The following is a 23,293-nucleotide window of genomic DNA, read 5'->3' as shown; positions in this document are numbered from 1 at the left end:
CATTCCGCGGCTCAAGCGTCCCCCCCCCTTCCCCCGCCGGCGTGCTCGCTTCTGCCCCGCGTGGCAGTTCGCGGGACCTCCAGGTCGCTCTCCCGAGCGCGAGAAGCTCGGAGCCTGGGAAGGCAACCCGGTGACCGAAAGACAGGGGACCTGGCGTCCGAAGGGCTGGGGTGCAGGCTGGGCTGGAAGACGAGAGATAACCTCGGCTCCTTTTATGGAGACCCTAAAGTCAGGCCCTCCCGCGGGAATCAAGCGCTGTTTTAGGTGATGGTGATACAGCTGTGGACGAAACAAGCAACATCCCCGCTCTCTCGGAGCTTTCTGAACCTTGCATTGCCCTGTGATGCCACGGGGCACGAAACTGAGGCTGGAGAGGTTGTGGTCGGTCTGAGGCCACACAGCTGGGACATGGATTCACTGAGATGGATGACCAGCTACCTACAGCTTCAGTGTGGTTCTTCCCTCTTTGCCTCGGAGAAGGGATGAGGGGGGCGGACACAGCCAGAGACCAGGGCAGGGTGCTAATATTGAGCGCAGTGCATGAAAATAATTGAGGATGCACAGATGGCTGCACGAGACCCAGAAGCAAAGGGACAAGAGAACACAAAACACGAAAGTCGGAAAACCTGAAGCCACTCCCTAGCGTTTTGTGTGTGGCTGGGCAAACCGGCTGAGCTTCCAATTCTTCATCAGTCCAGTTGGGACCACACATTTGCTCTTGGCCTCTTTATGAGAGACTTGAAAGAGTCAACTGTAAGTCAGGAAAATGTATCCATGCTGTTTACCTGCTATCAGCTTGCTCTGGTCATCACAGTGGCCGCAATGATCAAGCACAATGGATTCAGCCAAATGATCTTTTTCCATTTCTCTCCAGGTTTCTGTTCCCAAGTTTGACAAGGTTCCGTGGCTTAGTGACGCCAGCCTCAGAAACAAGCCCCTACTGCTCAGCCTCCCCAAAAGGTAACAGCTTGGCCACTGGGGGGTGTGGTGCACAAAAGGTCACAACGAAGATGATTTCTTAGGCGGAGGGGGTGGGGAGTTATCAGAGGGGCATGTCTGGTCAGTTTCAAAACCCACATCAGATGCTCCAAAGGTGGCCCTGGTCTGGGAATCTCAGACAGAAGTGAGCGCGGAGTGTAGGCTGGGCTGGATGGGAAGAGATAGATCTCAAATAACTTCCGTTTCTGCCCCCGCCACTCAGCAATCAAGAGAATTTTGCCCCTAGACACCGTCAGCACACTTTCCTCCTCCCCATCATCCTACCTTTTCTCCTCTGCTTTCGTATGAACTGTTGACGTTTTAGCCATCGATGTCTAGAACCATACATCCCTGCCTCCACAGGGGAGTCAGGGTCCGGATGTCAGTTTGAGATCATCTACGATCTCACCACTCTGCCCCTCCCAGAACAGCTGCTCGTGAACAAGTTTCTGTTTTCCAGACCCCGGGGGATTTATAGGTAGGGAGCCTTTTCGGTGCCACTGCTGGAAACAACAGGGGTTCCTCATTCCTCCCCATTTTTGCTCCCTGGGGTGGAAGGAGCCTCTGCTCTGGGAGGCGTGGGCCGAGAGGCCAGTCCACAGGCATGTTGTGGATGGAAGGTGACCAGGCCTCTGTCTGCCTCGGCCCCCAATAATGTAACAACATGACCCTCACTGGCCGGAGGGCCAGTCACTAGGAAAAGCATCACAAATTCCCTTGCGTTTGGGAAGCAAGTAACAAGGAGAAAGTGGTGGAAGGGAGAAAATGTTCCACGGGAAAAAGTGGACAGGTTGTGTCTGCGGGCAGAGCCACGGGCTCCAGGAACACAGGCCAGGCAGGCCCCAAGGTCGTCACTAGTTAAACCGCGATCCGGTCTACTCAGGTCTCTTCAGGAGAGCTGCGGTATTTCATCCATGGCACGTCTGCATTATGAACAATTATTTTTTCCTCCCTTAATCTACACGCTGTCCCTGACATCCACAGCTGGCATTGGGTAGTCCAAAAGAAAAGAGACAGAAGAACCAGGGTGAGGGCAGAGCCATCTTGGGGAACCCCCAAATGGCCCAGGCCCTCCAGCACTGGTGCAGGGGGGCCTCCCCCGGTGTCCCTTAGCTTCTCTCTGAAACATGGCCACGGGCCTTGCTCTTCACCCTGGGGACTGTGGTTCTAACTTGCTCTTGTTTCCATCACTCAGATACCCTCACGCCTCTGCCACTTTCCTGATTTCATACAAGAAGGACACGAATTTGCCCAGTTTGTTTCAAGTTCCAGATGACTCATTTCAGGTACTCAATGTTTTCTTTAATTGCACAGAAATCCATAGCACGGATCTGGGATGACCTGGATGTGACTCCAAAGGCACCTCCTGTCTTTTTAGCACAGCCGGAGCCTGAGACATTGTGTTGTAGGTGTTTAGTAGACATTTGCTGAACGATATGAATGAGCCCCGCCCCTCACCCTGTCTCCAGGGCCTTTGGGCTGCTGGTCCCCAGAGCTAAGACTAAAGGCAGGAGGTGAGCACCAGCCAGAAGGGAAACCCAAAAAGTCCTGTTGGGGAATCTGCACCGAGACCTTTAGGGCTGCTTCTCAGCCTGTGTGTGTCTGGCCCCCAGGTCATTTCTGGGTCTCTCACTCCCTCCTGCCACCACTAGTCCCTAGGCCCCTACACACATGGGGTTTCACATTATTAACTCCTTGTGTCCCCTCTGCCACCCAGAAGTAACCATGCCCGGCAGCTGGGGGACACTCAGGGACACTGGCTGTGCAGAGGGCCCCTGACACTCAGGGTGCTTGTGGAGTAAGCACCTCCGGAGTTAAAGGAGGAGAGAGCAAGCTCTGGGGGACCCAGGCAGCTTCTTCGCCTGAAAAACTACCGGGCAAAGCCTGACTACTGGAGTCAGGGCTGGGGGTCTTGGGGAGAGCTCAGGGACCGTGGCCATGGCCAGGTTGTGACCAGCCCTCGAGTCTGTGGACAGGGGCTTGCAGAGCCCCTTTATCTTTTTATCTGGTTTCATACAGATGCAGGGATGAGCAAGCCAGTCCCCTCTACACAAATGACTGGCAGACGAGACAGGCACACAGCTGCTGGAGAAGTACCCCAGAGGAGGTGGGAGGGGAAAAGGTCCCCTGTGGGCTGCAAGAGGGGACAGCAGAGATGGAGCCAGGCAGGGATCCAGAGGAAGGGGCACCTCACTGGGTCTGGAAGAGATTATTTCCACCAGAAACAAGGCCTGGAGACTGAGGGGCAGGACTTGCCTGAAGAGCTCAAAGACAGGCTTCCGTGGAAGGGACCAGGGAGATGGACGGTGGCCTGGCCTTAGCACCGGAGGGGCAGGGCTGAGCTTCCGGGTGACCGCAGTAATCCCCTAATAGCCTGGACAGGCACGCAGGTGAGAGTGCCCGCAGCTGTGACAGAGGGGCCAAACAGGGACACGCTGGGCCGAGGAGGCAGAACCAGCAAGAAGCCTTCTAGGCACTCAGTCTCCTTGGGCTTCCCATCTAGACAGCCTCCCCCTGCCACTGGGCTCCCCCTCCTCCCAGGTTTGCTCTGGGCCACAGGGCGCTGTGCTGCCCAAGGCACTGAGACCACAGGCACCAGGGAGGTCCGGGAGGAAGGCATTGCTAACGCCTAGCACAGATGGGTAGACCACCTCCGCCTGGGCTTAGAATTTTACGGCTGCAATGCTCATTCGCGACCACTAGAGGGCAGCCCAGAGCAACAGCCTTCCAGGCAGGAGCAAAGGGCAGAGAGTGTATCAGGTGGTCAGAAGTCCAAGTCCACGTCCATCACTGCGCTGGGGAAGGAGGCTCAGATACCTCACCTCCCCCGCGCGCGTGCACGTGTGTGTGTGTGTGTGTGTGTGCGCGCGCGCGCGCGCGCGTGCGTCCTGCCTCCCGGCCCCCTCCTCGTCGCAGGCACAGGTCACAGGGCAGAACTTGGAACATGCACAGCGAGGTGGCAGCTTCCCTGCCGGGGAGCAGTCCAGGCGAGTGCAGGTGTCTGTCCGTGTCCGTGTGAGGCGCAGGGTTCCCTGGTCGGAGACAGAAGGGGATGAAGCAGAGGTTCAGAAATGGGAAGACGCGGAGCAGAGCCCAGGGACACGCAGAGGGACATGGAGACAAACCTTGCCAAAAAAATAAGTAAACAAATAAATAAAACGGAGACGGAAGAGAAGAGGCAGAGCCCACAAACAGGAAAGGAAACCAAGACGAGGACACGGAGCCTGAGCATCCCTGTGCTGTGGAGCGGCTCCTCGCATCCCCGTCGTGGGCGTCCACCCGGGGTGCCCGGAGACGGGAAATGTAATTAATAATTGAGGCCGGGGGGAGGCTCCCTCCGAGCTCCAGGACGGGCAGAGCACATGTGTGGGGAGCATCCAGAGAGCTACCCTCGGAACCCTGCGCCCCCTTTCCACCTGCTGGGCTTGCCTGTAACCTCCGCCCTGTCAGGGAGGGAGAAAGGCCACCCCACCCCCTCCATTCTTGCCCCGCCCCCCTCCATCTGTTATTCTCCAACCTCGTGAGTCAGAGTAAAGGTGAGAGCATTCTTTATTTCACTTTCAGCAGCCCCATGACAAAAAACCCTGGCTAGTGACATTGCACAGAGATGCAGCTGAGAAATGCACAGAAGGGGGATTTCCAGTGCTCTCCCCACCGGGAGCTCTCTTTGCGATTTCTCTCACTGACCCACACTTTTGAAACACTCGTGCCCACCACGGAAAGTACCTTGTATGCATGCAGGACTTCCTTCCACGTCTATAGACCCAGCATATGCAGCTTCAAAGGCAAGTGGGAAGGGGGCAGTAAGGAGCACCGCCGGCCTGAAGCCTCAGCAGCAAGAATAACCGAGTTTGACACGTCAGGCAGGACGGCGGGTGCATGGCTGGGGCTTTTTTGTGTAGGTTTCAAGCTTTTCCTAGTGAATACTAAGAGAATTTTGAAAAATACATTTGGCTTTTCTGTTTAATGGAGATGGCTGGTATTTTCAGAGAGCAGAAACTGGTTTCATTATCATGGGGTTTTTTTTTGGGGGGGTGGCATATTGAAAATCATTTTTGTTGTTTTATTTGGTTTTGAATACTGGACATAGTTCCCCGAGCTCCACTCTTTGGATTCTGAGGGTTACGGGCATCATGGCACCCTCATATGGACCCCAAGAGTCTACAGTCCCCCTTGACCCTTCATACAGAGAACTTTCTGGCTGACGAGTGAAACAAATGTGCTATCGGACAAACCCCCTCACCTTCTGGGGGCCATAGTTTCCTCGTTGGGTTCATTGAAAGAGGTGAGCCAGGCGACCGCTCTCTGCTAAGGCAGGGTGGTGGAAAGGAGAAAAGGAATGGAGGCACCAAAGGGAAAGAAGTGCAGAGGCCAGTTTGTCAGCTCTCCTCAAATCAGGCTATTTTTAAAGTCCCCATCTGGTGCTTACGTTTTCAGTTCATATTATGTGGACAGGTGTGTGTGTGTGTGTGTGTGTGTGTGTGTGTGTGTGCATCTGAGAGTGAGAGGGGGTGGGGAGGGAGGGAGAGGGGGAGAGACACATTTCTATGTCTCTTTACCAAAGATTCAAGGGGGCCGAGGGCCTGGGCCACGAGCCAGACCTTGGGGACTTGGGCAGGTATTGACCTTGGACATTAGGATGTTTCCAGCTGTGAAATGTGGAGAGCAGGCTGTGGCCTCCAGGTACTGGCTGAAATTGGCAGCAGACCTTGGCAAGGTGACAACAGGCTGCCCTCCCTCTCCGTCACTCTGTCACACTGCCACCTGCTCTCCTGGGGACAGCTGCTTGGGAAACCAGAAGCCTGTTAACACTCGAGAGCCCCTTTTATCAGGGGCGTGGACTGGAGACGACACAGCCTGGGCCTGTGCTCTGAACCACTTCACGCTCCGTTCTTCCCACCACTGTGGAGCCGGCCTGGAGGAAACAAGGAGCAAAAGGGGATGCAGCCCAAGGTCACGTCCTTAGTTCAGGGCTGGGAAAGGAAGCCAGACAGGAGGGAGGACTCTGAGGCCTGCGAAACGCGGAGTCCCGAACTTGACATCACTTTTTTGTGGTGACATCTGGGCCCTTCCTGATCCCTCCAGTGGAGCCTGGTCTCTCTCCCTGCTTGAGGCCCAGAAGTTTCCTTGCCTCTTCTGTGCCCCCCAGTGCCTCCAAGCTTGAATCTCGGACTCCAGGAGAGCTGAGTCTTGGGCCGCAGAAATGTGAGGTGGGGTGGAGGAGACACCACCTGGGACCCCAGGAAAGACGTGGACGGTGAACTGGTCTCGAGCAGAGGGGCCAGCACAGGGCCCCGCCTCTCCCTCTCCCCTCCAGCCTCTCCTCTCACTGCGCCCCTCCTCCCGCTGGACCATCCCGACCGCCCAGCCCTCCGGGTTGCCTGCTGGGTCACTGCTCCATGGGGTGGCCCCGAGGTCGTCTTCTAGGTTGGAGTGCCCACCCCCCTCCTGCTCTCCCCGCAACACCCACCCAAGCGAAGCGCTGCCTGCGCTTCTAAGCCTTCGCAGACCTGCCCTCTGTGACCCAACCCCTGGCCAGGTGGCCTCAGTATATTCCCATCATTGTGCCTTCCACACTGCGTCAGACACAGGCCGCTGGGTGGTGACAGCTGAGAGGCTGTGTCTCGTTTCCCTTGCCATCCCCGGCCCTAACGAACGGGCAAATGCACGAATCTGCATTCATCCCCGGTCTTCCTTCGGGTCACAGACTTGGTCTCATTCATCTTTGTGGCCTGTCCCAGCATGGTGGCCTTACAATAAAGGCTTTGTGGTTGAATGAATGAATATGGTCATTCGCACTCACCCTGTAACATGCCGACCCACAATGTGGTAATACTGCGTGGATTCTTTTAAAATGGCCTATAACAGTGGAATGTATTTTAAACATTTGGGCAGAAGAATCCAGCTCTGTGCCTAGTCTGTAGTGTGGTCGCCATGGCGGGTCCTTTGCGTGAAATGGGGAGCGGGCCACCCCCCAGACTGCAAGCTGAGTTGGGAAGAACACGCCTGGGTCCAGCCCTGGCCCCTTCTGCCAGCTGTCACACGCCTGCACACCGGGGCCCTGAGGCCGCCACCGGGCCTGTGGCTTCCCCCTCCTGCCTGGATCCTTTCTGCACCTCCCAGCTGCAGCCCAGTCTCCATCCCACGTCCGCCCAGAATGGGGCCAGGACCGGGGTGTCCATCGCTGCGTCACGGAAGTAAGGACTGTCCCCTCTGCCACCCCGCCACCCCTCCCACTCCTCTGCCGACCCAGAAACCACAGCACTTCCTCCCTGCTCTTTGTCTCTCTCTCTCCTCAGGCCAGGAGGAAGCCGAATGACCCCGCGCTGGTCAGGAACAGGCAGCTGTGCAGCACGTGCTGGGAGATGAGAACGGTGAGGCGGGGTTGGGGGGTGACGGAGATGGGCACGGGATAAAAGGCGTCAGATTGGAAAGCAAAGCGTACAACTGTATTTGCAGATGAGGTGATCTTTCATATAGAAAGTCCTAACGGACTCTCCTCCCCCCCACACACAAACTATTACAGCTAATAAATGCGTATGGCAGAGTCACAGGACAGAAGACCAATATACAACATCAGTTTCATTTCCGTACACTAGCAATGAACCACCCCCCAAAATTGAGAAAGCAGTTCCATTCGCAATAGGCTCAAAAATTAATATACTTAGGAATACATGTAACAAAAGAAAGGTAAGACTTGTATGTCAAAATATATAAAATGTGATAGAAAAAAATTAAAGACCTAAAGAAAAACACTCCCATGCTCATGGATTGGAAGGCGTATTATTGCTAAAATGATGATACTGCCCCAAACTGACCTACACACCCAGTGCGGTTGCTTTCGAAACCCCAGGGGCCTTCCTTGCAGAAATTGACAAGCAGGTCTTAAAATTCATATGGAAACGCAAGAGGTGCGTAATAGCCGACCCATCTTTAGAGGAAGTGCAAAATTGAAAGAATCGCACTTTTGGTTTCACAACTTGCCACAAAGCTACAGGACTTTGAAAGGAAATGGACAGTAGAGACCACATAATGTCTGTCTCCATGTACCCGAAATGTCCTGAGCAGGCGAATCCGCGGAGACAGGTCATGGATGGTGGTTGCTCAGGACCTGGGGGAAGAGGGACGATGCTTGAGGAAAGGATTCCTTTCTTGGAGTCGTGAGAAAGTTCTGGTAGCAGATGGAGGTGGTCGTTGTACACCTTTGCTAATATATGGTACTAAAACCCACAGAATGGTGCACCAAGGTGGTGAATTTTATGGAATGTGAATTACATCTCAATTTTAGAAAATGATGAGCAATAGAAAAGTGTTTTTTCCAAGTAAAAGCGTAAAACAGGTGACTATCAATAATATAAAAATCCTAAATAGGCCCGGGCTGGTATGATTGCCCACGTTCCTGCGTGGCCTGGGCCGGGGCTCCGTTACTCAACGTGGGGGAGACACCTGTGGAGAGCTATGGCAGTGAGCCGCCAGGGGTAGCTGAACGAGGGGCACACTAACACTGTCATCTTTCTTTTAAAAATGTTTTATTGCTCTTTGAGAGAGAGACAGACAGAGAGGTCAATGTGTCGTTCCACTTATTTAGGCATTCATTAGTTGTGTCTTGTATGTGCCCCGATGGGGCATTGAACCCGCAACCTCGGTGCCTCAGCTTGATTCTTTAAGCAACTGAGCTACTCAGGCGGGCCCAGCACACTCAGCACTTTCAACTGCACTTCAAAGCGGGCTCATTCACTCACGGGTTTGATCAACAAGTATTCCTTAAACAGGCACAGATTGGAGGACCTGGAACTGCAGAAATAGAGGCGTGGCCTCTGCCCTCTGAGGCTGAAAGTCTGTGGGGAAAGCAGGCAGTAAGCAAGTGAACCAACCAAAAGGTTACTCATGTTCCGGTAGCAGAGGCCTGGGGGACAAGGAGATCACAGGGCAGGGGTGCAGGGGGGAGGGGTGTCTGTGAGAAAGTGACCGTGAACCTGAGGCCCGGAGAGTGCTGTGCCGAGCTCAGCAACCGCCAACTGGAACTGGACGGCTTCCTCATTGCGAGGTGTCTAATTCCAAACTCTGATGACCAGGGGAGAACGAGCCCGCACCTCGGGAGCAGGGTGGTCCCGCCCGGCTCCTTCCTCTCACGAAAGGCCGCGTGAGTCTCTCTGCCAGGGTGTGCGGCTCGAGTTGGCCAGGGCAGCACACTCTGTAGGACAATTGGAGTGCAGTGCTGGACAGCGTGCTCAACCAGACCTTCTCCCGCAGGCACGGCCGAGGGCTACGCAGGACCCAGGCGATCAGACGCCTTCCTTTGAGGCTTTCATGAGTCGTAAGTAAGTCGGAGGCTTCCACCTGGATGTGGCTGTCACTCTTCTTGTATGAGTTTGGGGACGCAGGGCAGTGGGCTGAGAAACAGTAAGTGGCATGTTTAGGGGAAGCTCACGGGAATGGGCTTCCTGACTGGCTTCAGTTTTTGGTTAAATCGGATAGGGAGCCATGCCCCCTGACGTTGTTTATACCTTCCTGCTTGAACTGCTATTGAAGCTGCTACAGAGGGTTTCCTCGTCCTTTCCGCCTTTACGGGAACAGGACAAGGAACAGCGCCGGGAACGTCTTTGACGCCTTAGGCAGAGGAGACACCGCCTCTCCGTGGAGATGACACCGAATTCAGAAGCTCGTGCAGACTCTAGGGCCTCCTCTGCTGCTTTGCAGTAACTGCAGTTCCCGCCGGCAGTTTGTCTGGTTGCCACTTGCTGCTTTCTTATCAAGAGCCAGTTTACTGGAAATACAGTTCAGTCTGAATTTTGATTTGTTGGGTCTCAAGAGTTTACTTTTTCCTGTACTTAACTATCACGCAAGAAGGACTCGGTTTGTACTTTATTTAAGAACTCCAGACGTGGGCCCGACATGGACTTGCCTTGCAGTGGCTGGCGGTTGCACACAGCCGGCCTTCTGTGTGGCCAGTCGGAAAGGCTGTATGGGATCCAATGGCCATCTCGACGCTTTGTCCTCGTCCGGAGAGCCGTCACGCGGGAGAGGCGTAGGTCTCTACGCTGGACAGCAGTAGGCGACACGATTCCCTGCGTGACCCCGGGATGTAGACGCATGCGCAGTGAAACCACGGTGCGCGGCCTGGGTGGGCGTGGCCGAGGAGGAAATGCGCGCCACACCCGGGACCTTTCCCGCCTCCGTACCTCTCAGGAGCCCTTAAGTCACGTCAGAATCAAAGCAGTTCTAATAAGTATTCCGTGTGGACTATGAATGGAACACCGGACTATTGACTGGGCTTTCCAGGGACTTCTGAGCAAAAGCACCCTCTCCTACGAAAGCAAATTAGAACTGTGTCGCCCCAGCTCCTCTGTCTTGCAAGCTGGGCACTTTACCTAAAAAGGACTTTGTGTTGGCGAGTGGGGCCCAGTGGTCCCTGCTGCAGAGCCGTCTCAGTCCCCGGCCAGCAAGTGCTGGGTCGCACAGACCCCGCGGTTTTACAAGCTGTAAGACGCGTTCCTCTCCAGTGGGCCCTCGCCCAATAGCCAACGTGGTTTCTTGCTTTTCCCCGACCAGAATGAAGCATCTTCAGCCACCGAAAGCTCAGACTGTACCCAAGAGTCCCCAGGACGACAGCTCAACAGGTTTGCTTTCTTTCGGGGGGTGTGTGGGGGTGAGGCATGCTGCCGCCAGAGCAGCAGATTGAAAATTACTCCCTGAGATGTCCAAATTTTCTGAGCAACTTCCCGTTCTCTTTTTTAAAAAATGATATTTCTTGGGGTGACATTGGTTACTACCAGTGTATGTATACTTCAGGTACACAATTCTGTGGTACATCATCTGTGCGTGGCACTGTGTGCCCCCCACCCGAAGTCTGGTCTCCTTCCGTCACCATGTACTTGACCCTCACACCTTCTTCATCGTCCCCTGCCCACTTCCCCGCTGGTAACCACCCTGGTAGCTGTCTACGCCTATGAGTGTGCCCACTGGTGGCTCTCTGTTTTACGCCCCACGTGTGACCGAGATACTGTGGTTCTTGTCCTTTTCCTTCTGCTGGATCTCACGTAGCGTGACACCGTCAAATCTACCCATGTTGTCACGACCGGCAACACTTTGTCCTTTTTTTGTGACTGGATAGTAGTCCATCCTGTGTACGTATCACGTCTTCCTCATCCAACCATCCATCGAAGGGCACTTTAGCTGATTCCATCCCTTGGCCGTTGTCAGTAATGCTGCCGTGAACACAGGGGCGGGTACCAGAAGAGGGGTTGCTGGGTCACGAGGTGTCTCTACTGTCCATTTCTGAGGGGCACCCCTGCTGTCTTCCTCAGTGTCTGAACCGGTTTACGCTCCCACCAGCAGTGTCTCCACCCTCTCCAACCCCCGTCCTTTCTTCTCCGATTGATAACAGTCGTCCTACAAGGCATGAGGTGGTGTCTCATGGTGGCTTCGATTTGCGTGTTCCTTACATCAAGCGAAGCTGAGCATCTCTTCGAATGTCTGTTGGCCAATTGTCTGTTTTCTTGTGAAAAACGTCTGTTCGGGTCATCTGCCCATTAAAAAAATTGGATTGTTCATTCTTTTGCCGTTGAGTTGTATGCGTTCTTTGTATTTTTTTAATATTAGCCTCTTATCAGAGGTATCATTTGCAGTATCACTTCTCTTATTACATTAGTTCTCTTTTTGTTTTACTGACGGTTTCTTTTGCTGTGCAGACACTTTAGTTTGATATAGTCCCATTCACTTACTTGTTTTTACTCCCCTTGCCTTTGGGTTAAGTTCAAAATCAACTTTCTGAGACCGAGGTCCATAAGTTTAGTACCTGTGTTTTCTTCTGTGTATTTTATGTTTCAGGTCTCGTATTTAAGCCTTTAATCCATTTTGAGTTACTTTCTGTAGATGGTGTCAGTGGTCTGATTTCATCGTTTGGCATTCAGCTTTCCAATTTTCCTGGCACCATTTATTGAAGAGGCCTTTTATTCTCCGTTGTATGTTTTTCTGCCCCTTCGTTGAAAATGAGTTACCCGTATACATGTGGGTTTATTTCTGGGATCCCGATTTTGTTCCATTGGCCTGGTGCATCTCTTTTTCTGCCAGTGCCATACTGTTTTGATTACTGTATCTCGTGGTAAATTTGAAGTCAGGGAGCATGATGCATCCAGCTCGGCACCTTTTTCTCAGGACTGATTTGGCTACTGGGGGTCTCTACCCGTTGCTTTTTCACATACTGCTTCTTGCTTGTTCTGATTGGTCCACAGCCCTCCCTGCACTGCAGTCCTACCTGTCCCCTCTTTGGGCCTCACTTGCTTTTATCCACGTCCCCTTCCTTCCTGGGCCTCTGCCTACCATGTGCTTCTGCACCATTCTTTTTAAAGAGCCCCATGATCCACGTGCTGAAGAATTTTCATTAACATGGGGCACAAAGCAAATAATTCCCTTCGCAGGCGGTCCTGGGGGCTAGTACCAAGCAGGGCAGGAAGGGGGCTGCATCCGGACCTGGAAGGCCCTCACCAAGGCCGTGAACCTTCTGTCCCACCAGCTTCCCAACACACCCGCCCTCTCCCAGAGGCTGCGCAGTACTGTGCTCACATTCACTTGCTGTGACAGAACACGGGGTGGTGGCCCCGTCTCTAGCTTCCACATGGACCTAAGTCTCACCTTCGAGAGAAGCGACACCGGGCTGGTGAGGGCGGAGTGGGTCATTTTTCTGGGTGACAGAGCCCAAGGGTTCCGTGCCACCCGGGTGGTCACTTTACAGACTCTGTCCATCGTCTCCTTTGCTCCCACATCAACTGCAGTCACTTCAGTTTTTCCTTCACTGGGAGGCACAGTGAGGAGATCACAGTCACGTTCTTCACACAGATGGGGACATGGAGCCTCTGCCCTGGGAGGCGCCAGAGGACCCGGAGCCAGGGCTGAACGGACCAGGCATCAGGAAGGAAACCTGAGCCTAGAAGGGGCGTCTTGAAGGGGTCCCCCAGGGGGGCCCAGGGACTTGAGCACTGGCTGAGGCTTGGAGATACCACTCTGCCGAGTGAAAGGCTGCAGGTCCGGTCACTGTGGCCTGGCTCGTGGCGCTCGTTTAGCCAAATGGACAGAGGGGCCATGAGCTAAAGACACCCTCTCCGGGAGAGCCCCCGTTGTGTTCCGGCCGGCAGCCACCTCATTCTCTTGAAGCCGAGAGAACTCGGGGTGACGGGCACCCGCCTTTGTTTCAGGGTGCTCTGTAGCTGCTGTCCAGTCCGGAGTTTCCCTTGGACCTGGGTTTTTTCAGGAATCACACACACACACACACACACACACACACTCTCTCTCTCTCTCTCTCTCTCTCTCTCTCTCTCTCGGCACGAATGTTTATTTTCCGGCTCTGCAAGGACACTGTGATAAGAGGCCTCTCATTGACTTAATGACCCTGGGAGTGTATTTCAGTGGCCACTGTAGAGCTCGCCTGGGTGTGCACGGGATCAGCAGCACAGTGTGTTCTGGACGGACCTGCTTCTTGCCTGCAGAGTCCATCCGAGGGCGGGCACCTCAGAGGTGGGAGGAGGAGACAGTGCTGGTGGCGCTGGCTTGGCGCGGGAGCCTGGTAGAGCCGCTGCGGACTGTGGTCCTGAGGTTCCTGAGCAAGCTTTGCCATTGATTGTGTTCTCTGAGGGTGTGGAAAAACCCCGAGCCCAGGAGCGAAGGGGCCTGGCCTCAGCCCCAGACCAGCGTGGCCGAATTATCTAACCGGCCTGGGCCTCCCGGTTCCCAGTGAAGCGTTTCGCCTCCCACCTCCCAGAGCACCGGAGTCGGTGCCAGCAGCCTCCACCTTTGATCCGCCCAGAAAAACGCTGACACGCCCGCCCCCATGCCCACTGATTTCTGGGACGTGTCCCCCGCGCAGCGCAGCCGCTTATTGCTGCCCAGGCCACCCGCCCGTGGCTGCACTGCAGAGACCCAGTGGCTGACTCATCCCGCAAACGAGGCCGCTGAGGATGATGTAACTCCTGTTATGGATTACAGCTGCGTTTTCCCGCCTTGTTTCCGGATTCAGCTAAACTTCATCTATTATTGATAATTAGTGATGGGGGGCGGGATTTCTCCCAGGTCATCTCTCCTGACTCTGGCCTTGAGTCCAGAGTTCCGTGACAGCCGCAGGCTTTTGTGGTGAACGTGGGTCGAGGCGCCCGCCACCTGGCGCAGGGTGTGATGCGGCTGTGACCCTGGGCCCCCGTGGAGTCTTCGTTGCAGGGAGGAGACTGAACTGGGTCCCAGGTGTGCCATCTCGGGACGTGTCTTAGCTCTCATCCGCCCGGAGTGAGGAGCTCGTTCCAGAGCACTCAGTCCCTGATTCCCCTTGTCCCTCAGCAGCTGCCATGGGCAGATGTCATTCACACGCTGACTTACTCTCCTTTCAGCCACACGTCTTTTGGCAACGTCGAATGTTAACATTTTGACAGTGAATTCATATTCGACAAGGAGGTCAGGGTGGTAAGGATTTTAAGGAATCCCCAAACAAACTGCTTCATAAAATGTAGGTTCCCTTGGAAGTGCACTTTGAAATGGGGGGCTCCCCCCCGCGGCCTTTCGGTCAGACCGTGTTTGTTTGATGAGCAGAACCACACATGGGTCCCCAGAGAGCCCCCCGAGAATTGTGTCCTCTCTCCCCTGGACTCACATTACACATCCAGACCCATTTTATCTTCGTTTTTCATTTAATTCGCCGCGTCTCCTCCTCCTCGAGTTGGGTTTCTAGGCACTCCTTCCTGGCCTCTGACCAGGTCTCTGAAGCCTACAGGTTGTGGGGGACCAGACGGTTCTATTAAAGGGAGTCCTTAGGCTCATTTTGAATCTGTTTCGGAGGGTTGAAGAGATCTTTGGTGGCCCTTGGTTATTTTGAGTTTCTGTAAAAATAGAATCTAAGCAGCCCCTGTCCTTCCTTCTTGCCCTGCACCCCAGAGAGCTTTCGCCACCGCCTGCCCATCGTGGGCCCCCGAACAGCCATCTTCTGCGGGCTGCTGTCCCGCCCCCGCCGCGCTCTGCCGCTGGCCCAGCTCCCTCCCACGCCCAGAGGGAAGCGGTCGGGCAAGACGGCGTGGCAGTGAGTGAGGGGAGCACCGGCATCTTCCAGAGTCTCAGAGAGAAAGCCGCCTCGCCCAGCCAGTCTCCGACACGCCACCAGCACCGAAAAATGAGTCCACGGTGCCTTCCTAGGAACACATCGAATTCTCTCTTGCCACCAGGGTCTCCCACACGTCTCCTGAAGATGAAGGGCTCACTTCACACAGTCACAGACTTGTTCATTAAAATGGGACATTCTCAGTGGCGTTCATTTTACTTTGTTAAAGACTCTTAACAACATTTTTCAGGTTCCAAGACATGAGTTTTCTGTGAAAGTCATTTTAGCTCTTCCTCCAGGTCAGGGGGCCAAGTTGGCTATGGGGGCCCCCAAGAATTCAGCCTGTGAAGAATAGAAGGGATACACGGAGGCCTCCCTCCTGTCCTCATCTGTCTGCTGGCTCGGGAAGGTGACAGCAGACACTGAGATTCTGTCACTGGAGAAAGGTACATGGTTCGTCGTGACCCTTGAGGGCGAGAACTGGGACTGCTCGTGCCCTCCTCACGACACCTCGAGTCTCTCCAATGTCTCTCTGATCTTCGTTTAGTCAAGTGCAAACCCAAGGCTGTGTCTTGGAGTTCAGTTGCTTTGGTTTGAGGACACACCTCCCCAGGTCTGTCCAGGCAGCAGCAGTGGGAGGGAGACACAGGACCGCTCTAGGCTTCCAAATGTCACACTTACTAGCACAGGTGCTCCACCCCAGCCAGGGGGGTGGGCTCCTATAGAGGGGGGCCCTTCCATTCCTGGGGGGCGAAGGCCTTGTGGAATCCCCAGGCCAACCGGACCCTGCACCGATATATGAGAGCCACCCCCTGTGCTGACTCTGTTTAAAGAATGGGCCTCCAAAATCTTTAACAAATGGCCTGATGCTTAACTTGACCTCATTTCTTGGGTACACACACACCACGCTAAAAAAACTAGCTTGATCGCCCTATATTCCTGGAAGGCTGTGATTCTCGGTTTCCGTTCAGTTAGAGTCAAGAACCCGCAGAAGACAGCTGTCCGGGGGCCCACGATGGGCAGGTACACACGCCTCTCAGGGCGCGCGTGTTATGGTCTGTGTCAGAGAAGTCTTCATCCAAGGATGGACAAATCACAGATAAACGTGTTTCTTCCTCCTCCTTCTTTTCCTCCTTCTCCTCCTCCTTCACAGATTATATGCCCACTAAGAGAATCTGTCGTCTGTATACCCAGGCATTAATTGGGAGTTTCCGAGGTACTCCAAATGTTGAGTGGCTCATGAGGGAAATGCTCTAAATCTCATAAGAAGTCTTCCCCTGGGTGCTGGTGTATTTAGGAAAGTCCCATCCCAGTGACTCACAAGCTGGTGTTTGCTGGTGTTCCGGCACGGTGAGTGAGACCGGCGGTCCATATTGGCAGCTCTGAAACGTGTTGGGTTTGGGGGCATTTTCACCCCTAAATGCTGAGAGCCTTAGAGATCTGTTTCAAAAATGTGGGTTCTATCAACTGGTGTTTATTGTGTTAGAAATTCAAATGGAGAAAATTTTAAAGTGCAACATACGGGCACCCCTTCCAAGGGCTGAGGAACTGAGGCCATTCTCTATCCTACATCCTGCAGCCTCCCCAACACTCCACCCTGCCCCTGGACAATGAGAACAGCAGGAAAGGCGGAGAGCATCCCTGTGCTATTATAAAAGTCACTTTGAGCTCACAGGTTCCCCAGAAAGGGTCACAGAGACTCCTGGGCTGCGCTTTGAGACTTTCGGGTGTTGGAGACGCACCCTGGCATCTCCAGCCTTCCCGGGAGGGGATGCGGACACTGTGACTCTCCAGCCCGAGCGAGTGACCTGGCGCCTCGGCAGGGGTATCCGAGAGAAGGCCGAAGCAGGTTTCCCAAGTGTGAGGGTGTTGACTTTCAGCATCATTTACCTCCCGTGGCTCACACGGTCCCCTTAACAGCCTTGTCCTGGTTTCTCCAGTCACCGAGTGGGTTGTCCAGTTGACACAAGACCTTTGGTTCCTGTTCACACTCTGTGAACTCGCTTCCCACCCAGAATGTGGCGTCCAGACCTGGACCCAGGGTGGCCTAGGCACTGGGGATGGCTCAGCAGCAGCTTTGCTGAACAGCCCGCCAGCGGGTGGATTCCCTTTTCTCTGTCCTTCTGCAGCCACTTCTGGGACAGAAAGGGCACCATCGGCGGGAAGTCCAGCTCCTGACAAGGTCCTATTCAGGTCCTATCCACGTGACCACGCTGTCCCAGCATTTCAGCTTACACTTGCAAAGAGGCCTATATAAACACTGCCTGTCTTCTCCTGCCAGTCGTGCGGTCTGTAAGATGTCATCCCCTGCACCTCTCGTGGGCTTCTCTTTGTGCTCTGGGGTCCCCGGCGCAGGCTTTTCTGTGCTGAGTTGGGTCCTTGAGTTGGATCCTGAGTTCGGACCCGTCCGTCAGTCACTACGTCACCTCCTGTGTGCTCCCGGGCTTCATTCAAAACCCTCTCGTAGACGCGCCGGGACCATTTCTTCACTGTCAGCATCGACTCAAACTGTTACTCCTTGTTCAAAGTCGTGTAGTTCAGATTAATTTCTTAATGTAGATAATACTGGGCAGCGAGCGATTGCTCGTTCATGTCAAGGCTAACGCCTGATGTTTTTAAAAGATTTTCTTGATTTTTTAGAGAGAGGGGAAGGTAGGGAGCAAGAGAGGGAGACAAACACCGAAGTGAGAGAATCGTCCGTCAGTTGCCTCGCATGCACCCCGACCAGGGACCAAACCCACCATCCGGGCATGTGCCCCGACCAGGAATCGAACTGGTGAATTTTCACTTTGCAGGACAACACCCAACCCACTGAGCCACACCACTCAGGGCTAAGGGCTGAGTTTGCTGTTTTAAAAATATGTGACTGTTGCTGTAATAAACATCTACAGGCATGAGTCAGACCTACTCCTGTACTTTCACCTTCCTTCACGCCAACGGGGAACTTGAAAACCAACCAATCAGCACAATTCCTCTACTGCCAGGAAGCAAGAGAAATGCCGTATTGAGGAAAATCCATGCCGTAGCTTTAAAAAAAATCAAGTACGTAATGTAAGACCTTTGTCTCCTCTAGTCCCCAGTTTAACCTGGGGAACTGCTGGAGGCTTTCACCACCACATGCTCAGGGTCCCTGACTGTCCAAGTTCATGGGAGGCCTGCCAGGGGCACACTGATTCCGGGCACCCGCCTGAGCTGCCCATCTTCCTGAATATGAAAGAACCACATCCTTCCAAGTAGCAGATGTGTAATCAGTGTGGCAGAACTGCCTGCGTGCTCCAGGAAAGCCCTGTTCATGTGCAGTTACTTGGGCTGGGGGAAGTATAAGGTGTGAGGAGGGCATAACCCAACAGGATATTGAAGGTAGCCAAGCCCTGGCTGGAGTGGCTCAGTGGATTGAGTACCAGCCTGCAGACCAAAGGGTTGCCTGTTTGATTCCCAGTCAGGGCACATGCCTGGGTTGCAGACCAGATCCCCCGGTAGGGGGCGCCCGAGAAGCAACCACACACTAATGTTTTTCTCCCTCTCCTCCCTCCCATCTCCTCTCTCTAAAAATAAATAAATAAAATCTTGAAAGTAGAAAGTAGCCAAGAAGAGGAGGGAGCATATGACTTGCTTCTATGAATAAAATGGTACACTGAAGCCTCAAGAATCAAGGTGAAGTTAGAAAATTTAGAAATGGCCGAATTTTCATCTCTAAAGAGAACAGAAATGTGAGTCCTATTCCAGCCACGTTGCCCTCAATCCCATCTTAACTGTCACCTTATTAAACTCCGCCCCTGTTCCGTGCACGGAACTCTTGTCTCCCTAGAAAACGTGTAACTGAATAAAGATGCGAATAGTATCTCATGTTGACAGCGCATCCCCACAGGAGCTACTCAGACACACTGGAGAGATGCTCAGATGGAAGAAAACTCTGCTCCTCGGTTGTCAGGCAGCGTGGTTTTAGGGGCTAGGGCCCTGCCATTGAGGAACGAGTCATTTCCACCGGAGAAATAGCACACACGCAGGGAACACGTGGACAGGCGTGGGTGTGGCCCAGTGTGAGTCCCCCCACCCCACCCCCTTGGAGCCATCAGCCGTGCAGCTCCCGGACAGGAGCAAAGATGCAGCCATGTGACCTTGTCAGGAAAGTTGATCAGAGGAGAAAGAACCCTCACAGGATGTTATCTCTTGTTCTTTGCAGAGTCTTTGGCAAGAGGTTTAACGGCCTGGCCAGCGAGGTGCAGGGTGGTAAAGGCAGATGCTGGCGGGTGTTAGCTGTTTTGAAAACGTGTCCCCAGACCTCTTGGGACTGGCCTCCACTCAGTCCTGGGGAGCAGAGGTCCTCCGATGGGATGTCACATAGCCAGAGTCAGGACATCCCTGCGTCCTAGGAGAACATTGTATAAAGGCTAAGACGTGCCTAAAACAACAAGAGCGATGTTGATTAATGTTAGCTAGCCCTAAGGAGTAGCCGGGAGACAGAAACTGACAGCTGGAAAAATCTTTTTATAGGATAACTTTATTTACTCTTTGAATTTTAAGCACTTGAATGTTTCTCGGACCTGAAACCAAAATAAGACAAAGCAAACAAGCAAACAAAAAAACAGCTTGCAAAGTTGCCAGGGGCTGTCTGTCTAGCTTTAAAACTGGCAACCTGACAAAGTAGCAAGATAATTATTCGCCTTCCTGACGCCCAGAAGACACAGCCTTTGAATAAGCTACAAAGTCCAGGCAGGCTTCCAACTGGAAGATAAATTTTACCTCTGGACCTTGGAAGTTTTGCTACCTAATTGCTGGCCCCCGCAAGTAGCAACAAATGCTCTGCGCAGAGAGCACCGGAACCTCTTCGAAGCACTTTCCCCTGTTCTCTCAGCTCTCTCTGCCTCTGACTTTCCCTGCTTCTCCCTGCTATTAAACGGAAGTGCGACCGTTGCACGCAGGGCCATCCTCTTAACACACGCCACCCTTCCCGGGGCCCCTGGAGGAAAATTCCCCCTGCGTCCCAGGTCCCCTGCTTCCCGAAGTGCAGACGGAAAGGCAGGAGGTTCCTGGCACCCGCCGCTCTTCCTCTCACGTTGGCCGGCACCGGAGGAAGCCTGTCTGTCCCTCTCGTGCGGGCCGCCCTTCCAGCTTGGACATCTGTCTTGCTGCCATGACCCTTCATTTTTAAACTTTATTCACTATTTTCATACGTGAAAGGCATGGGTGGATTCCACTTATTACCCCGGATTTACATCTCCGTTTGTGGTCAGTGTACGCGACATGAAAATTGCTTCCAGGTTGCGTGATCCCAGGTTGTGTGATCCCCGACGCTAGCTCTTCACGGGGCTGGGATTTCACAACCCTCACGGTGTGTGAAATCGAAACGCACCCAAGGTCCCCCGCAAATGGCGCAGGATGTCGGTGGGCGCGCAGTCAGCGTGGCACTCCCCACGCAGCACCCTGGAGCCTCGGCCTTGCGAGTGGGGTTATAAACTAATGAAGGCAGAGGAACCCCCTCCAGACTGACCCCAGCCAGAACAGTGTCACCCACGAAGTTTTGAAGAATAAAATAGCTCATTGTCCCGGTGGCCAAAAGCCCCCCCAAACGTAGGAGGGTGGGCGGAGCAGCACCCAAGGTTCTCGTCTGGCCTCTCCGACCACAGGGGCAAAGGCCGGTTTTCCTGGGACCTTCGGAAATCCGACTCTTCACACAAACACCTGTCGAGCCCACGCGGCGTGCTGGTCCCGAGGGCGGTCAGGGGAACCCGGCTCCTGCAGTCCCGTGCTCGATGCTGTCCGGGAGCTGCATTCCCTGCTTACGGGACCGAATGGGTGGGGCGACGAGCTTCATGCTGTGGACGAGGAAACGGTCTCACACAGGCCTGCGCTCAGCTTCACACCAAGTGGGGAACTGAGCGTAGGTCCTTCTGGCTGCCAACCGAGAGAGACTGAGACTCCTCTCGCCGGGTTTCCCCCAGGGAGGGGGGTGCCATTCGCTCGCTCCAGGCAGAGGGCGCTGCTCTCTGGGCCCAGCGGCGGGCAGCGGGGCTGGCGTGTGTCATGCCTGTGGAATGGGGAGGCAGGGAGGGGCGGGCGGGAGCCAGGTTCCGGGGTGAAACTTGCCCGCCCGGACAGACGGGGCTTGGGAGGTGGACGGGAGAGGGTAGGAAGGCCAAGAGTGGTCTGGGCAGTGAACAAGGCTTACCTCTGTGAGCCCTGGTGGTGTGGTTGGCCACTGGGGCCCCCACAGAGTGGGGGGGGGGCACAACAAAGTGCAGCAGCAGGGGGCAGGTGGAGTGGAGGTGTGTGTGGAGGGGGAAGGAGTTCCTCATCTTGGAAGTCAAAGCCCGGTCCCCGGACAGGTTCAGGGGCCCGCTCACTGAGCAGAAGCAGGGCAGAGGGGGTTCCAGAAGAACCGTCCCCAAGCTGGTTCTAAAGAGCACGTGGCAAAGTGTCTGTTCGGGCTCTTTTGCCCATTTTCTAAAATGAAAGGTTTGTGGTTTTGATGTTGAGTTGTATAAGTTCTTTATACATTTTGGATATTAACCCCTTATCAGGTGTATCCACGAATGCTTTCTCCCATTCAGTGGGTTGTCTTTTCACTTTGCTGGTGGTTTTCTTTGCTACATAAGAACTTTTTAGTTGGATGGGGCCCCATTTGTGTATGTTTCCTTTTGTCTCCCTTGCCCCAGGGGACAGCCTGGGTGGACCTGGAGAGCGTTAAGCGAAGTGAAATAAGCTGGTCAGGGAAAGACAAACACCATAGGATTTCACGCATACGTGGAACCTAATGAACAACCTGCACTAACAAGCAAAATAGAGACAGACTCATAAATGGAGAGCAGGCAGACAGCTCTGGGTGGGGGAGGGGCTGTGGGGAGGGGTGGAGGGATTGAGCAAAACAGAAAACTGAACGCATGAACACAGACAACAGGGTCGTGGTTTTGGAGGGGTGAGGGAGGTGGAAGAGGGTATAGACGGGTTACATGGTAACGGTGGTGAAAAGTGAACTATTAAAAAGATTAAGAGCACAGGACACTGGATCTAGGGGCCGGGGCAGCATCTGAGGGGTGGCGAACCGCAGCGGCTGTGCTGAGTCCGCTCCTCCGTGGCCACAGCACCCCTTCCAGGGCGGCCCCGAGGGTTGAAGGAGGAATTACGGGCACCGCCTTAGCTCACAGCTCTCAGTAAACGGACATGATGGACGATTCTAAATGCAGCCTGACCTGGTGGATCTGCAGCTGCGTTTGGGCGTCCCCTTCCCGTGCTGGTCTTGGGTCTTTGATTTCTTCGACTGCAGAATATTGCACGAGTCCGCAGGTGATTTATTAAGGAATTGACAAGTAAGCGAGAACTGTGGCAGTGTACAGCCTCAGACAAGGTTCATGTTGACAGGAAGGTGTCTCAGCGCACCACAACCTTCATTCTCATTCCTTCCTTCCTATTATGCAGCAGGCACTATGCTTTATGAAAGCCTTACAAAGATGATTTAAAGAAAATAAAAGGACACAAAGATGATTTATACATAACACTTTCCTGTAGGAACTCACAGTCTAATGAGGGACTCAGACATGGAAGCGAAACGTCACAACAACATGTGATCGGTATGTAAAGACACTTGCAGAACACCAGTCAGGACGTGCTTTGGCTGTGCCGGCCTGGGTCTGAGAGATGACACACAGTGGCAGCTGAGTGGCAGGAGGAAAGACCAGCTGGAAAGAGACAAGCTAGAGCGTTTGCAGCACCCCAGACAAGGCTGGCGAATCTGGATCCCTCCTAGCTGAACATAGCGCCCAGCGCTATGAAGAGATCTGGACCGGGGTTCATTTGTGCAAGCCGCTGGTCCAAAGGTGGTATTCGGAGGCATGGGCGTCAACGAGATAGTTCAAGGAGAGGATGGTGCTGTGCAGTGCGGGACGAGAGGGACCCAAGTGGGCAGGCCCGGAGAAGACCCACAGGTAAAGAACGAGGAAGAACAGACAGGGGAAGATGTCCCAGACACGAGGAACAGAGTTTCAGGATGTAGAGGGTTATGGATGCCAAATGCTACAGGGACGTCAGACGGGACAGGAGTGAAAAGAAGTCACCTGCTTTCGCAATTAAGGTCCCCTGTGTCACCTCAGTCACATCACTGGGGCTTCCAACGGGACTGCAGTGACTTGAAGGGAAAAGTGAGTGCAACGATGATGAGGGGAGGCAAGGATGAAGGAAAGGTGCCTTTAATGGGGGTACACAGGGTCCTATGTGGGGCTGCCCAGGGGGCTCCGAAGCACT

The 23,293-nt window shown here is 54.0% G+C and overlaps 1 protein-coding gene across 4 annotated transcripts in view; it reads left to right on the top strand.

Annotated features, from left to right (window-relative positions):
* The first annotated feature begins 5 nt into the window (after window positions 1-5).
* The window catches only part of CUNH1orf105 (chromosome unknown C1orf105 homolog), a 44,631-nt gene continuing 21,343 nt past the window's right edge, over window positions 6-23,293 (top strand). Inside the window, exons 1-7 of one of the 4 annotated variants that reach the window (XM_037167405.2) lie at window positions 8-753; window positions 875-960; window positions 2,174-2,264; window positions 7,278-7,352; window positions 9,232-9,299; window positions 10,531-10,598; window positions 14,896-15,272. In XM_037167405.2, the coding sequence (XP_037023300.2) occupies window positions 730-753; window positions 875-960; window positions 2,174-2,264; window positions 7,278-7,352; window positions 9,232-9,299; window positions 10,531-10,598; window positions 14,896-15,041 (558 nt within the window). In that variant the 5' untranslated portion in view covers window positions 8-729 and the 3' untranslated portion in view covers window positions 15,042-15,272. Of the gene's footprint in view, window positions 754-874; window positions 961-2,173; window positions 2,265-7,277; window positions 7,353-9,231; window positions 9,300-10,530; window positions 10,599-11,285; window positions 11,530-14,895; window positions 15,273-23,293 lie in introns of those variants that run through there. The other 3 variants (XM_037167406.2, XM_053659367.1, XM_053659368.1) reach the window with 3 other exon arrangements.

This window comes from Artibeus jamaicensis, unplaced genomic scaffold (assembly GCF_021234435.1).
Source record: "Artibeus jamaicensis isolate MK-2021 breed Jamaican fruit bat unplaced genomic scaffold, CSHL_Jam_final scaffold_625, whole genome shotgun sequence".
NCBI lineage: Eukaryota > Metazoa > Chordata > Mammalia > Chiroptera > Phyllostomidae > Artibeus > Artibeus jamaicensis.
The sequence above is the reverse complement of the archived record's forward strand: the minus strand, read 5'-3'. Positions and strand labels throughout refer to the sequence as shown.